At 41.9% G+C, this 17038-nt stretch overlaps 1 protein-coding gene across 1 annotated transcript in view; it reads left to right on the top strand.

Annotated features, from left to right (window-relative positions):
- Window positions 1-17038, top strand: part of ANO2 (anoctamin 2) — a 329541-nt gene that overhangs the window by 1916 nt on the left and 310587 nt on the right. The window contains exons 2-3 of the mRNA XM_039539558.1: window positions 9729-9913; window positions 13311-13709. Coding sequence (XP_039395492.1) covers window positions 9729-9913; window positions 13311-13709 — 584 coding nt within the window. The remainder of the gene's footprint in view (window positions 1-9728; window positions 9914-13310; window positions 13710-17038) is intronic.

The raw sequence follows: 17038 nt of genomic DNA, 5'->3' as shown, positions 1-17038 counted from the left end.
ATTCTTTTAACCAAATTTAACTCTCACCTTCTCTTTCTTTCTTTCTTTTTATGAATACGCCTTTAGATTATAGATACTAAAGGATTGGCATCAGCATGATTTTTGGGTAAATTCTAAGTCAGGGATTGGCAATCTTTGGCCAGGCCAGTTTGTTTACCTGTCGCGTCTATGGCCAGCACATCCCTTGGCCCGCACCATTTCCTGCAGCCCCCATTGGCCTGGAGCGGCGAACCGCGGCCATTGGGAGCCGCGATTGGCTGAACCTGCAGATGCAGCAGGTAAACAAACTGGCCCGGCCCACTAGGCCCACAGCCCACCAGGGTAAGCTCCCAAAGGTTGCCTATCCCTGTTCTAAGTTATATATTGACCTGGTGTGTGGCTGGTCCTTTGGGATCAGAAGAATCTTTCATTTGATGAGACTGGTTGTAAAAAAAAAAAAAAATACTCATCTCTGAATCCAGTGGTTTTGGTTTTGATATAAGAATTGGAAAGCCTGAGAAAACTCTCTTTATATTTTATTAGCTAGTGTGGTGAAACAAAGTTTACTTTCATTGCTGGTTTGGTATATCCTATAGGGGAGTAGCCACCAGTTTTAGAGTGTATCTGCCCTATTTCTCAGCAGTTCGTCCTGAATTTGTCATCCTCGGTTGTGGCCCACTGAGGCACGGTTACAGTAATATAGTCAGCAGGAGCCACAGAATCAGGTCAATTAAGCTTTGGATCAGAACCCCACACTATTAAAATTTGAATTTTGATATTAAGAGTTTTAAAGGTTAAAGATCAGTGACCATGAGCCAGGTGGCATCAGCAGAAGCAATGAAACTGCAAGCCCCAAGAGACAGCCTGTGTCTTGAACATGAACAAAGACTGCAGAACTTGGAATGCTAGAGAAGCAAGCCTTGGCTCAGCTGGAAAAAGAAGCCCATGCAAGGCATATGGAACAGCTGGCTGCTGAGGAGAGGGTTCGCCAGATGCAGCAAGAAACTGCTAGACTTGAGTTCCAAGTCAAAAAACCAATGGAAGAACGGCAGAAACTGTATCATCTTGAACGTTCAGTTTATAACAATGTTGGTATGTTGTATGACTCTGAGCAGTTGCCTGTGTTTAACCAGTTTTGCTATGGCCAGGGAGAGGGTGACTCTATCTTGGGGAAGGTGGAAATTGCTGTTTGTCCATGCAAAAAAGCAGCTTGTGTGTAAATGAATTTTCTGAATGTCTGTCTAGTATCTCAGAAGTGAATCTGGAATTAGATAAAACATGGAGGAAAAAGTCATTGGTCAGGAAGATGTTTCTCTAGAACAGATTGAAGTTGATGGTCAAATTGAAGCCCTAACTGAGGAAGAAAAGGGTAGGTTTTTTTTTTTTTTAAATGAGTGATGGATTGTTGGCAAGTAAAGTTTGTGAAAATCAGCCTGAAAAAGGGAGAAGCGATTTGCTTAAAGTAGCTCAGTGTAATGAGACTCTATTTGTGGAGAATAGCAACTTGCCTGTTACGGAATCTGTATCACTTTCCAGGTATGTGTCTGAAATCAGCCCTGGGTGCTGGGACAAAGGAAAGGTTATCTCCAATTATTTGTCTGTTTTGAATAGCAGCAGCACCATGCCTGCTGAGGCAAAGTTTCTCTCCAGTTCTTTTTCTGTGGATCAAACAGAAGGTGCTTCTCAGTTAATGCTACTTAAAAGTTTATCAGTTGTCCCAGAGGTGATTCTAGATTTAAGGGAAACCCAGAAAGAGTCTGTTGTTGCTCAGGAAAATGTTCCTTTAGAGCAGTGGTGGGCAACCTGAGGCACGTCAGGATAATTTGCTGGCGGGCCGTGAGGCAGTTTGTTTACATCAACTGTCCGCGGCCTCCCGCAGTTCTCAGTGGCAGTGGTTTGCCATTCCCGGCCAATGGGAGCTACAGGAAGCATCGCAGGCCGCAGGTTGCCCACCGCTGCTTTAGAGCAAGCCCTAGGTGAAAAGGGTAAGGGCAGAATTTCTGTGAAAGATGAATTGTAGCTTTAAAAGATTCCTGAAGAGAAAAATCTTCATGGTTGTTTTTGCAAGCAGTTTGCGGCAACTGAGGGGTATGGAAGTGATTTGACTGAGTTAACTCAGGGTGAATCATTGTATAGAGAAACAGTTTGTTTGGGAGACTTGTTTCAGTTCCTAACTGCCCGAGTCTTTCTGAGGTGTACAGATCCACTGACCTTGCTTTGGAAAGATCCAGTGTGGATAGCTTTAAGAAGGTTTCAGATGGAATGAAAATTGTCAGGGAATTTAAACAGCCTGTTTAAATTTATAATATATACACACTGATAAAAGTGGCATGTGTTTGGTCAGCCTGTTGGGGAGACTATATTGGAACATGAATTTCTCCATGCTAATTCTTTGGGTAAGCAGTCTGTGGTGACTCACAGGTACTGAGGAAACTGGGTTACTGGTTTTTCAAAGCAGAACAGCCTTATGACTGAATCCACAAAGATGCAGGGGAGAGCAGGCAAACTCTCACCCTTAGACACTTTGGATTTGTTTGGTATCTCTTTAAAACAGAGTCCAAGTCCCATCTCCAAGCTGCAGCTGGTGGATTCACAAACTAGCATGCAGGAGAGTGTCTGTGTAGATGTTCACAGCACAGCGGAACTGCAGTTCGTGAACACACCTTGCCAGCAAAGGAATTCTTGTAAGCAGGAAGGTTCAGTTTTCAACCTTCTAGAAAAAAGGGGATGGTGGGTGGTGGGAAAGGACCCCAATCCTGCTGATGGGAAGAATGAGTGCCCAGCCTTGAAACTGGTAGCAAATGAGAATTTGAAAGTTAGTGTCTGGGTTGTTACAATCTACCTGGCTAACAAGGGAAGGGGAAGATCTGCCCCATAGCTAGTAGCACTGAGGACACACCTGGCCAGCCAAGAGATTTAGTAAGACAAAAGACATAGTATGACCAAGATACTGACTTGTAACAAATTTAGTATTACTGTTAAGGTTTAGCCTTCTAATGTATTTGATTTTTATGTCAACCCTGGTAAAAATGTATAATGTGCCTAATCTTTTGGAAAAACCCTTAAACATGTTAAGGGGATACATGAGAACACACTTTATGTTAAAAGGCCTTGTGATACTGAAATTTCACACTTAATGCCTATGAATAGTCTTGAAGATTTTCTCAGCAGAAAAGACATTCCAGACCTAAAGTGCTGTATGGAAAAGGGAAACTCAGGCACGCTACCATATTGTTTTCATGGCTAAATGCCAAGATTCCTACACTACGGAGAACATTAATATCTATATTGACTTGATGTTAATTGGGGTTCCAAACATTTGCCAGAGCTTGTATGAATAAATTAGGTATTTTCATTAGCTTTTGGCAAGATCACATGAAACATACAAGAATTATGCTGCAAGAGCAGATCCAATCTGCTATTGGTCTAACCAAGTTTTACCTTGGGTTTGTAAAGGGATTCAACAATATTATTAAACATAATTTTGATAAATCATTTCTGTTATACACTAATACTTCTAATATTGGGTTAGACGCTATAGTAATACCAAACCAAGAATGGGAAGTTCCCATGATGCATTCAATAATGTCTAGGACACCACTTCCTGCATTAGATTTGCATTGGGGGTGTGGTGATATCTAACTTAAAATATAACCATATAGATAATTGTTGCAATCACTGTTATATATTTGCAGCAAATATTGTACAAAAGTTGTCAAGTGAGGTGTCTATGAAAAGGTTATGATTTTCTGGTTACGATGATGCTATCTGTATGCATGTATCATTTCTGTATATGAAGTAATAGTATTGACTTTATACCTGTATTTCAAATGTTTGCTCCTGGGATACTGCCCACAAGGTAGCTTGCCAGCACATCTTGAAAGGACTATTCAAATTAAGTGGCTTATCAAGAAACACTTGGTTGACAGTGGACTATGGGAGATGCCCATCTACACTGAATGGACTGTCATGTAAATGTGCTGTCTGGAGTGTAAGTAATGGCTTCCTGCAATGATTGAGCGAAATTGGGCATGAACATGTGACTTGCCCATGTACCTCCAAACACCATCTTGTTGCTGTAATTTTCCACAGTAAGAACAACGGGATGCCCTCCGCATAGCAAAAGCTATGAAAGGCCCTGGAAACACCTCCACTTTGTCTTCAGTCCTGCTTCTTACCTCTGGAGGAACTTTGTTACAAACTGAAGCTCTGAACAAAGGACTGAGTGACCATCCAAGCTGTGGATGAACTCCAAAGACTTGACTTAAGCCAGCAGTTTATTCCATCACTGCTACAAGCCTGAACCAAGAACTTTGCATGTACTGTATGTATTTGATTCCTTTAACCAATTTTAACGTTTTCTTTTTCTTTGACTAAGCCTTTAGGTTATAGATATTAAAGGATTGGCATCAGCATGATTTTTGGGTAAATTCTAAGTTATATATTGACCTGGGTGTGTGGCTGGTCCTTTAGGATCAGAAGAATATTTCATTTGATGAGACTAGTTGTAAAAAAACAGTCATCCAGTGTTTTTGGTAGTGATATAAGAACTGGAATGACTGAGAAAACTCTTTGTTTTCTTGTTAGCCAGTGTGGTGAAACAAAAGTTTACTTTTGTTACTGGTTTGGTATATCCTATGGGGGATTAGCCACCAGCCTTGGGCTGTATCTGCCCTATTTCTCAGCAGTTTATTCTGAATTTGGCATCCTCGGTAATGACCCACTGAGTCGTAGTTACACTTAGTTCACTCCCTTTAAAAGGTCCTCAGATCAATGATCTATTGTGTCAACAAAGATCATGTGCTTTCACTGGATGGGAAGCACACTATGTACCTCCCAAATTGTATTGTGACCATGGGCTGCAGGTAATGAAGACTGGGGGAGGCTAAGCCTCCCGGCACCTCTGGGGCTGCAGTGGAGCTCAGAGCTCCTCTGGGCGGTCTGGGCTCAGGGCTCCTCCGGACTGCTCTGGGAGCCGACAGGCTGGCAGGGGCTTGGGGCTGTGCCAGTGAGCTGGCCAGTGAGAGGTGGAAGGGTGATGTGGGGGTGGAGCCTTGGGAAGAAGAGGAGGGGCAAGGAACTAGCCTCCCCAGATGAGGAATGCATGCACTGCCCATGGTTCTGGCCCTTTTCAGCAGACACAGTGATGCATGGTGTGCAGTGTACCACTGAAACTAGCCTCTGACTTAACTCAGTGTTCTTAATTTTTTCAACTAGTTTCTGTGTAAATGCAGTAGATGCTCATAACCAGAGCTTAAATTCTCACAGAGTATGTACCAGATTCCCTGCAAATGATATAAAAACTCTAGGGGCGGTTGAAAATATTTACCGGAGATCCACTCTGGACAGCTCTGGCTGAATTGAAGTCCTGCTCATAACCCACTGAAGTAGATTAAGTCTGATGTACAAGACAAATGCCACTCCCCTTTCCCCTACACAAGCAAATTGACAATCTCCCCCATGCACACACCCTATTCTTGTGATTGTCAAGCATACTATATGACCAGCATTTAAAGTAGGAGGGACAAGTTTGGCTGATGTAGAAAAATATAAGAGAGGATTGGGGCAAAAAGCACACACACATAACATATAGTTGCAACATGGATATCTGTAGCATAAGCAGGTGTGATTGTAAATCCAACTAACTCACTCCATTCTCATATCTAATTGGAGCATGGCAATGGATAACAGGTTTACCATCTAACATGTCTGAATGGCAGATGCTTCTAATGTGCTCATGCAGTCTGCTCTGGATGCTCAGCTACACCTCATGAGGTGGTGCCTTCAACCAGATTTAGGCCGCCGTTCTGAATGTTGCTAGAAAGAGGAATAGATGGAAATCAATGGAAACAAGTTGGTTCGTCTGTGTGCTAAATACAGGACAATTTACAAGGTGTTAATTGACCCCTTTGCTAGCGGTTTCATGTTGGCCAGCCAAACTGCAAGGATCCCATATGGTTGATGTAAGGGTCAATAATTGTTCAAAATGTAATGCAAAGAATTTGCCTAGTTAAGGACACTGTTGCATGCATGGTCCTTCATCATGCATGCAGTCCTTCCATTTTTTACCAGTGTGGGTAAGTTTCTCATGTATTATGCTTCTGCCAAGTATTTTCTAAATTCATTGCACACCTAGGCCTATATACAGATGGTGTAGTATGTATTTGGGACCAAATTATCTTCCCTGCACAATGCCTGAATAAGTGAACATTGTTCAGGAGGATTCTAAAGTGGGTGGGTTGAATGCTTCTCACTCAGGCTATGGTGTGTCCATGGAGCTACTGCAGGTGCTGGCTACTCAAGGTTACAGACCAAGCCCAGAAGTCTACATCTCAGCTAAACAGTCCCACAGCCTGAGCCCACGTCAGTTGGTGCGGGCCAACAGCGGGTTTTTAATTGCCGTGTACACAGACCCTCAGTGAATCCTGATTTCTAGTGTGTTTGTCAGCAGCTCTTTGCAAGTATTTGAAATTGATCTAGTTTCATTAGACACACAGATCACACGCTGTATTTCTGTTCCTGGATAATCTCTGCTCTGAGAATCAGGTTTCTAGTTTGAATTTAGAATTCACTTTCAGACATTGTTCTCAAACAAACACACACACAAGTAAAATGTTCTGCTATGATAATTCCTGCCAGTAATCTCTTCCTCTAGAATGTTTGCAGATTGTGAATACTAAGGGTGAGAGGATCTCAGGGCCCATAGGACAGAAGGAGGTCAGGAGGCCTTGAACTACACCTCCATAGAGGCACTGCACAACCATAGGCAGATGCAATTTAATGTCAAACTGATTCAAAACAAAACTTTTGGGTTCAGTTGAACACATTGAGGTGTTTTGATTTTAATTGAACCAACCCCAAATTAAATATTTTGTTTAGATTTTTCTGACAGAAAATCATTTTTTTTTCTTTCTTTTTTTTTTCCTGGTCACAATCAAAATTTTCTGGAAGACAATTTTGATTTTTGCAGTAACTGCGTTTTCGATTTTAAAAAAATCATTTTGACTGAAAAATCCCAACCACCTCTACTGCTCACCATTGTGAGCCTAGGGTTCACTGTGTACCCCATAAAGAGTGTGAGCATGGTGAAAATGAACTTGGTTTATAGTTATTGAAAATGTTCTGTGGTGTTTGACCTAGGCTCAGCTAAAAGAGTCGGGAAAACTCAAGGCTTATAATTGCCTGTGTTATGGTCTTATGAGATGTCCAAGGCTTACAGTGAGACTATTGGGAGAAATACCATATGCGACCTCTGGGACTGAAACTTCCAGTTATTAATTATTTTCCTTGAAATTTCCCTCATGGCCTCATGTGCTTCATTAAAGGAAACCAAGTGAGAGTCTTCTTGAGTGCCCAAGGAAAGCTGGTGGGTCAGAACTATGATGTCATTTAAGTTCTGCTGACTTCCATTTGATGCTTTCTTTTACTAGCAAAGATTAGATTAATCAAGATCTTTTCTTTTTAAACCCTTCCATCTCAGGCATTTTACTAGTTGCCCTTTTACCTTATAGTCACATGTAGGTAAAGCCAGCCTTTGGAGAGGACATACAAGAGATGCAATGGCAAATTCTGTCTCCATTTCTGTGCCTATAGAGCTACTGCAGGTGCTGGCTACTCACCTTGAGATGCTACTACTCGAACCTTATGTCTACACTGCAATTAAAAACCCTCTACTGGCCCATGCCCGCTGACTTGGGTTTGCAGGGCTTGGGCTGTGGGGCTGTTTAATTGCAGTGTACGTATTTGGGCTTGGACTGCAGCCTGAGCTCTGGGACCCTCCCACCTTGCAGGGAGCAGGTGTAGATGATTCCACCACCATCCTGTCCCTGCAGCAAGCAGAAGGAGCTGCTTTCAGGACATAGATACAAAAGAAAAAGGGGAGCTACACCCACCACCAGTGATCTCCACAAGGGGAAGATGAAAACCATTATGGGACTCCTGTATTTTCCTAAACAGGAGGGTAAGGAAAAGAAGGACAACTCTTCTCCCAGAGCTTTTCAGTGGGGAAAAGTCACTCTTGAGAACCATTCCATTGCATTCCCTCCTGAGCTTGGAAATGCCAGTGCTGCTGTCACCTGTTCTCATTCCTCTATTGAAGGGAGAGTGCTGCAATACATTGATGCTTCCTAGAATAGGGCACAAGAATGTACTGTAGATGCAGTGACTCCCTGGGGTTGTGGGAGAGGCTCCCCTTTGGCTTCTCCAGTGTAGCTTCAAGATGGCAGTAGCTCCTTGCATCTTTCCCCCAGGGGGAGGTGTAACCCATGTCCATTCAGTGTGATGCTCTATTGCCCTCTAGTGGTGACTGAGCCACATAGGTTGATGACCCCGCTACTGCCTTGGCTAATTTCAGGTGGTAGAGACTCATGCTTTAAGAACCAGAAGTCCTAGGTACAACTGCTTCTCCCAATGAATCACCCAGGGGTATTGTATTATGTGTGGTGGCCCATATGGTGATTTGAGCTGAGGGGATCAACTTTCACCTGTGGTCCAACCACTATTAGAGTGGGACAGAACACTCACATAGTCTGGAACCCTCAAAATACTTCACCATTACTCTATTTTTCTGTACTGTCACTGGAGTGTGATTTAATTTGTTTTCCTTATTTGTAACTAAGCACTCTTTTTGTGCAATACACTCATAGCTGTACATCGCTCTGTACCATATACACACATTTATCTAGGGGGAAAGTGTGTTATATTGTTGTTGGCTTGTTTGTCTGTGATTAGAAACTATGTCAATATAAGAGATGGGCCACGGTCGTGATGTCCAAATCCCAGATTGTTAAATTTAGGCTAGGGTTAATGGCTTGGTTTAAAGACCCATTCAATTTAGGTTTGGGATTTAACAATGCCAGAACCTCTCATGAGATTTCAGTTCAAAATGTGGAAGTTTGGGGAGATCATCCATTAGTCTTAGATTTCTGCCATCTTCATCCTCACTAGATTTTGGCCGCCTCAAACTGGATCTGAAATATCAGCCCTTTCAGGTCAGGATAAAAGATGGAACCAAACCAAGACGAGCAGGATTGGATCCATTGATCTGAACCTAACGTCTCTTGAAATTCAAAATTCAGGTTTTGAGGTTTCTGATTTGGCCCATCTCTGTTGCATGGAAAAGCCAGAGTAAATGTATTTTCAACCTTGGCTTTTGTATTTCTTGACTTTGGAGTGTTCAGGTATGCAGCCTTTGTATTACATTATAGTAGTTGTCCTAATACTATTTAATACTTTGAATCAACTTCCATCTGAGGATGTGAAAGCATTTCACTAACATTAATTAATTTAATCTCAAGAACCTTCTGAGGTTAGTAACTTCCCCATTTTGCAGATGGGGGAAACTGAGGCACAGAGAAATTACATGTTCTTGCCAAAGCTGGGGCCATGAATTATTTACAGAGTTTGGAGCAGAGCATAGACCTTCTAAAGTCTAGTCCTGTGCTTCAACCAGTAGATTAAAATATTTCTGAACACTCAGAGAAGGACAGAAATGTTTTTATCAAATATATTTGGTTTCAGTGCAGCTAAGGTATGCAAATTGAAAAATGTTTGTTTATTCAGCAGGTCGCACACAAATATCTAACATTTCATTTTGTGTGTGGTCTTTTTTTATGCTCATCTCTATACACTCAAGTTCTATGCACGCTGACAGAAAGTCCCTATGACCCGCACTGACTCAGTCATTTACAGACATGGTTGCACAAAAAGATGATGTATGGACTTTTGACAATTTTGTCTTTGACCCTCAGATATTCCTTTAACGCCTTCTCATCCTACCCAAAATGGAGAGCAAAGATCAGAATCCATTGGGAGCTCTTCTTCAACTTACAACAACAAATACCTCACAGTTCCTCAGACCCGGCCTTCTGTGCATTTTGGCAGAATCAATGGGGCTTTTGAGCCATCTGGTCGCATGGAGACTCACAACAATTCTGTAAGTAGGATTATTATAATCATTGACTTATTCCTCTAGTGCTCTTGATGAAGGTGGAGGTGGGGTGATGCGGGGGAGAGAGAGGGGGAGCATCAAATGTTCCTTCTATATATTATTTACAATGTGGCTTTACTGTGAAAAGTAACTAGGCAAAAATGCCACTACCTTACTCAATAGATCTGCTTCCTCTGCCTATTATGAGGTACAGCTACTGACTTCAGCCACTATATTACATTTTTACTCCTGTTGGTCTGGCAGAGCCAACACAGCTCAGAGAGAGGGAGCTGGATTCTGTTCCCTCTTGTGCACCATCAGCAGAGTTGTTTACTGATGTCCAATCAGTTACACCTGTGCAAACCCATTGAAGGTCATATGCACAGGTGTAACTGAGGGCGGAATCTGAAGACAGTGGAGTTATACAGCTGCAGTCTTGGATGCAGAACCTTTATTACATGGGAGAAGGAAAGAATCCATCTTGACTTGTAGATCCTAGGATATGTTTGCAGGCCTTGTAGTTAGAACCCTTGCCACCATATCCCCTGATCTATTTACCTTATAAATTGTATGCCATTGTTCAGAAATCATTAAGAAATATGGAACCCAAGATAATATTTTTAGACTCTGTTTTCTAAGTAAAACAGCATGTTGCACCTATGAAACACTGATTTCTACGATGAAAGAGAGAGAGAATAGGGTGACCAGATAGCAAGTGTGAAAAATTGGGATGGGGTGGTGGGTAATAGGAGTCCATATTAAAAAAAGCCCAAATATCGGGACTGTCCCTATAAAATTGGGACATCTGGTCACCCTAAGAGAGAATGGGCAGAATGAGCGAGGTTGTGGGCAGAATATATAACCATTGAAAGTTCTTTCTGTTCAAATTTTGCAAATTGAATCTTGTTACTAACAGTTTTATCTGCTTATTTATTTTGTTTTCATTTCTAATAAATTCTTTGATTGCAAAAACTCTTACAGGTTCAGGAAAGCACTGCAAACTAAGGAGCTGATCCTGTTCTCACTGAAATCTGTGGGAATTTTGCCACTGACTTTAGGGCTTGGTCTTAATACACTGCTGTGGCAAAATCTTTATGTCTTGTATGAGCCACAGAAAGAGAGAGAGAGAGGTGTCTCTGCAATCTGCTCAGTCCCATTCTCTGTCTAGGTACAGCAGCAGCATCCCTTTGATGTTGCTATGGTGACCTCTCAGGTGGCAGCTGCTGGGATGAGGCACCTGGGTACCTACAGATGATAAACAGGAAAACACCCTCAGCAACTCATCTGCCCAATCCTTCCTCATTCCCTTTCCTTCTGGCCTCTGTGTGCATCTCTTATTACTACACACACCCATGTATAAAGAGGAAGAGGGGGATAATACTTGAAGATTATCTTCTCTACCGCCAGCTGATGGATTTCCCTGGATTGCTGTCAGTGCCAGCAACCAGGGGATGGTGACATCATCACCTGTGGAGTGTATTGCATGAAATTATCTGGAAGGGAGGCTGGTAATCTGAGGTTTGGCGTTTTCATTGTGGCAGGGATGGATCCAGAGAGTCTGCAGGGACTGCCCGTGAGTACAATGTGAAAAGGATTCAGACCATAGAATAGGAACATGTTATAAATTGCTGTCTCCAAAGTATTTTTAATCTGTGTGTAAATCTAGCTGTAAAGAGTATATGTATAATGTGTAGCATATGTATGGTGTGCAAAGTGGGAAGCCTTGAGGCAGTCTGATCTGTGCATGGAGGGGTTGTATGTAGAGGGACCAGGAATCTATAAAAGTATATGGAGGTTGATAGCAGTTTTGTGTGAAACCAGGAGGCAAAGCTTAGCTGTTGGAGAGGTGAACATGGGAGATGTCAGGATAAAATTCATATCAATCTGCATAGTTGTCCATATGAATAACTATCAGTGTTGATGCACATTAAAAACGTGTGAAAGTCCTATACAAAAACTTCATTAACTTTGAGTTAAGGTTGCTAGATGGCAGAGCCTACTAAGACCATTATATATCTATCTATATCTATCTATATCTATATCTATCTATATATATATATAAGGAATGGTTACCCTGTTTACACTGTCTAACTTTGAGAAGAGAGTGCTAGACTGGGTGAACCACCAACAAACACCATAAAAAGAAAGGAAATACAAAGTTAAACCATTCAATGCCTTGTCTACACTACACTCATCAGTTCCTCGTCCCACTCTCAGATACCTCCCTCCACAACCCACGTATCTTGACCCCAATCCCAAACAACCAACATGTAAACTTAAATCTGGCCACATTATTTGTTTATAAGATCATATATTTCCATTAGTGCTGGCATAGCTTTTATAAACTGCATTGTACCTATTTCTGTACTGGAGTGTATGTAAGCCGGATGTGAAGTTAGATTGCAAATGGTGGCAATGAGAAAGGGTTTTCTATATATCTTAGGTCACCCATTCGCATACATTTTCCTATGTTGTGAGTGACTGTTTTAAATTTGGGATTAGATTTTAATGTAGAAATTACAGAATTGGAATCCACATTGATGTACTTTGGCTGTGGTCAGAGCTGAGGCTACATGGTTGCTGTTTGTTTAGGGTGGAGATATGTGAGCTCTGGAAAGGAGGTAGCTGAGGTGGAGAAGTGGAACTGATGTAGTAGACAAGGTGTTGAATAGTTTAACTTTGTATTTCCTTTCTTTTTATGCTGTATGTTGGTGGGTCATACAGTCTACCAATCTCATCCCCAAGTTAATTATAATGTTTGTCAATACTGATATTGTTCATCATTTAGAGCAGTCCATGTGAGAGGTGGTATTCTCTCTAACCTCCACTCCACCGTCCTCTTGTCTCCCATATCCCGTGCGCAGCCCAGTCCAGTCCTGCTTCTCCTGGCACCATGTCCCAGCTCAGACCTCTGATTCCTGCGCTTCGTCCATGCATAGTACAAATTGCTCCCTGTTCCCCCTGAGCAGTCTTGCTCCACAACATTCCCCCACTCCATAATCTGACCCCTACTTTCCTTTTGCATTCGTCACTTAAGCACTGATACATATGAGTGTAAGGTGTGAGTACAAAACCCTAAGGTATGGTGTCAGTGTGTTTTCTCAGTATGTGTGAGTGAGAAGGTGGGGTAAGTATGTAGGTTTCTATTGCCTTTTGGAAACAATGGCAGATTGGAAATTGCTGGTTTTTTGTCACCATTCTTGGTTTCCAGACAGAGGAGATGCTCTACATTACTGAATCTGAGCTCTTGTTTCAATATTGCTCCTTTCCCATATCTACAGTTAATCCCCATCATTTACTTAGCTAAGGCTCTCATGTACCTGTACAAGAGTGAGGCCCTGAGCCCTGCTGCTTACTTGATCTTTGGGTTTGTCTCCCTGAGACTTGTCTATTTCTCTTTCAGAAAATTAACAATTACCTGGATGGGACCCAAGTGGGGGCCAGAGGTGGGACATCCCCAGGTGGGAAGCATTTCAGGGACAGCAAGAGGAAAGTGGACTACGTCTTAGCCTATCACTACCGAAAACGTGCCTCTCAGCACCAGCGAGGCATTGGCTCCCTAGGTCACTTGCAGAGACCTTCCCCCTTGGCCATTATTTCTAATGGGGAAATGGGGAAAAGCCACTCTGAGCAACAGCAAAACCAGGGCCAGAATGGACCCCAGCAGCAACATGGGCAGCCAGAGGCTCAGATGATCGAGATGAGCCCACTGGATGCCCTAGAGGAGGAGAAACGGGAGCAGAGGGAGGAATATGAGCGCAACCTGGTGGAAGCCGGACTGGAGTTAGAAAAAGACATTGAGGTAAGAGGACCAGGAGCATGGCACTGGGCTTCCCATCAGCAAAGGGTTGTCTTGGTTCAGTACTGAAAATGAGTATGTGGGGAGAAGAAATGCAGGTTAATAGCTCAGGACACTGAACAGCCTGGATTCTTTTTTTTTTTTTCCCCACCAAATGTCATTACTGAGCAAATGCTCAGTGCAGCACAAACCTTTATGATTTAGTGCAGGCAAAGACTTCAAGTTTATAGGAACATAAGCTAATTGTTCATGTTACAGAAACATTATCCTTACTGGAGATGAAAATATAGGACTGCCCTCTCTTCAAATGCAGATTATAAGCCTGATTGTCCTCTCCTGTAAGGCCTGATTTGAAGCCCACTGAATGGACATCCTTTCATTGGCTTCAAACCAGTGTGATTCCACTGACATTGCTCCTGACTAGGGATATCTCTACACAACAGCTGAGAGGTGTGATTCCCAGCCTGCCTGAGCTAGCATGCTAAAAGTAGCAGCCTGGCCGTGGCAGCATGGGCGGCAATTGGCTAGCTGCCTGAGTGCACTCCTGCCTGACTCCCTAGGTAGGTACTAGGGCAGCAATCCTGAGTCGCTGCCTGTTGTGCCAAGCACGTCTACCTGAGCTGGGACTCACACCACCCAACTCCTGTGTAGACATACCCTTACGCTGGTGTAAATGAGGAAAATCAGGCCCTGTGGCGTATTTTGACTTCTAATTAACTCATGGAAATTGCCCTCTGACCCCTCTACTTTCATTGTTTGAAATGTGTCACAGATTCACTAGAGATAAAGTATACATTGTGTCCATGTCTAGTGTCTAGTCCACATAAAGATAACAGACTACTTCCGTGCAAGCTAATGGAGTTTATCTTTTAGCTCTGTGCTTTAGTACTAAAGATCCTTGGTTCACATCCCACTGACCAGCCAAGGAGGGGCTTGTTAAATATCTTTCAGAAGATGCACATGCTCAAAATATGGAAAAGAGGCTGGTTATGCTTTTTCTAGAATCGTGTTGATTGGAGCTGATTTATTTGATCATTGTTGATATTTAAAGTGTTATTGACCAGAAACATGTATTGAAATTTTACTAAACAAATTATTTTGCAATTTAATTGGAGGGGGGGGGCTCTGATTTGTGGTACTTAAGCCTTGTTTTCTTTTCAGAGTGGAAAATATTTGGTGTCTAAATACTCTTATTACTTTTGCATTGCATTGCATTTTTCTCCTTGAAACTAATTTACCACTAAGTATTATAAGTGATTTCCATTTTTATTTTAATTCAATCCTTTTAAAATCTAATTATCTTCTTAAGGAATTACATGGAATGCAAGGTGATGTTATGCCTCCTGTGGGCTGTGCATTTTTTTGTTTTTTTTTTCTCTCTTCTTTTTCTGGATTTGGTGGTATGGAGTCTATTCATATTTGATCAGAAAGATTCTTTTGAGTATAACTTTCTCAAAGCTGCCTTAACTTACATATTAGAGACACAAGGTAGGTGAGGTAATATCTTGTATTGGAACCAACTTCTGTTGGTGAGAGACACAAGCTTTCAAACTTACACAGAGCTCTTCTTCAGGTCTGGGAAACTAACTCAAAGTGTCACTGCTAAGTACTAGGTTTAACCAATTGTTTAACATAAGTAGTTAACGTGTTTCAAGGATCGTTCAAGGTGAAGTGGCCTGGTAACGCCCTTCCAGTCATAAGGAGGAAAGAGGCGGGGGGAAGCTGGGTGTGGGGGGGTGTTAGTGGGTTTCAGATTGTTGTAATAAGGCATAAATCCAATGTCTCTATTCTCTCCATGATGTTTAGTGTCTAGCAAAGTTATGAATTTAAGCTCCCAGGCTGGTCTTTTGAAAGTGTTTTTTGGTTGGTTGGTTGGTTTTTGTGTGTGTGTGTGCTGGTTTCCTTTGAGGATAAGGACTGATAGGTCAGATATAGAGTGATCACAGGTGATACAGTGTTTTTGTTTTTTATCATTTTATTCTGTGAGTGAGTTCATTTGAGAACGTAGTGATTGTCTGGTTTCACCCTGGACACAGTTGCTACTGGAGCTTTTAGTGAATGGGATGAGGAACACCACATGTTCTGATAGGCATGTGGAGGACCAGTGAATCTTGAAAGGTGTTGTGGGGGCTATTGATCATTGTAACAGTGGAGATGTGTGTGCGAGTTTTGCATCTGTTTTGACAGGGTCTGGTACCACTTTGAATTGGTGTGTTCAGGTCTGTGGGGAGCTTGCTTTTGATTATAAGCTTGGAGAGGTTGGGGCTTGTTTGAAGGACAGAAGAGAGGGTCCAGGAAAGATTTCTTTTAGGATGGTGTCCTCATCGAGTATGGGTTATAGTTGTTTAGTGATACCCCATATGGGTATCATTGTGGGTGGTAGGTGACAACTAGAGGTGTGTGGTTGAAGGAGGGGTATTTCTGTATTGAAGCAAGTTCTCTTGGGGTATTTGGGTGGCTGGTTCCAAACTCCCAACCTCTCCAAGCTCATCATCAGAAACAAGCTCTCCACAGATCAGGACACACCAGCTCATAGTGGCACTAGGCCGCCAATATCTTAAAAGGGCAAACAGGATGACCCAAATAATTATAGGCCTGTCAATCTGACATTGATCCTTGGCAAGATAAGGAAGTGGCTGATATGAGACTCGATTAATAAAGAATTAAAGGAGAATAATATGACTAATGCAATCAACATGGATTTATGGGTAATAGATTCTGTCTAATTAACTTGATATCTTTTTTTTTTTTGATGAGATTACAAGTTTGGTTGATAAAGGTAACAATGTTGTTTTTTATACTTGGATTTCTGTAAGGTATTTGACGTGGTGCTACGTGACATTTTGATTAAAAAATATATATATATATAAAATTAACATGACACACATTAAGTGGATTAAAAACTGGCTAACTGACAGGGCTCAAAATGTAATTGTAAACAGAGAATCATCATCAATTGGGTGTGTTTTAATGGGGTCCCACAGGGATCTGTTCTTGGCCCTAAGCTTTTTAACATTTTTATTAATGATCTGGAAGAAGATATAAAATCATCACTGATAAAGTTTGCAAATTACATAAAAACTGGGAGAGTGGTAAATAATGAAGAGGACAGGTCACTGATATACAGTCATCTGGATCGCTTGGTAAACTGGGTGCAGGCAAACCGTATGCATTTTAATATAGCTAAATATAAATGTATACATCTAGCAACAAAGAATGTAGGCCATACTTACATGATGGGGGACTCTATCTTGAGATGCAGTGACTCTGGAAAAAGGTTTGTGGGTTGTGGTCAATGTTCCCTCTAAGTTTTTTACATCCATTTGTGGAAT

This window comes from Mauremys reevesii, linkage group 1, assembly GCF_016161935.1.
Source record: "Mauremys reevesii isolate NIE-2019 linkage group 1, ASM1616193v1, whole genome shotgun sequence".
In the NCBI taxonomy this organism is placed as follows: Eukaryota; Metazoa; Chordata; order Testudines; family Geoemydidae; genus Mauremys; species Mauremys reevesii.
Note: the sequence above shows the minus strand (reverse complement) of the source record. Positions and strands in the feature narration are given on the sequence as shown.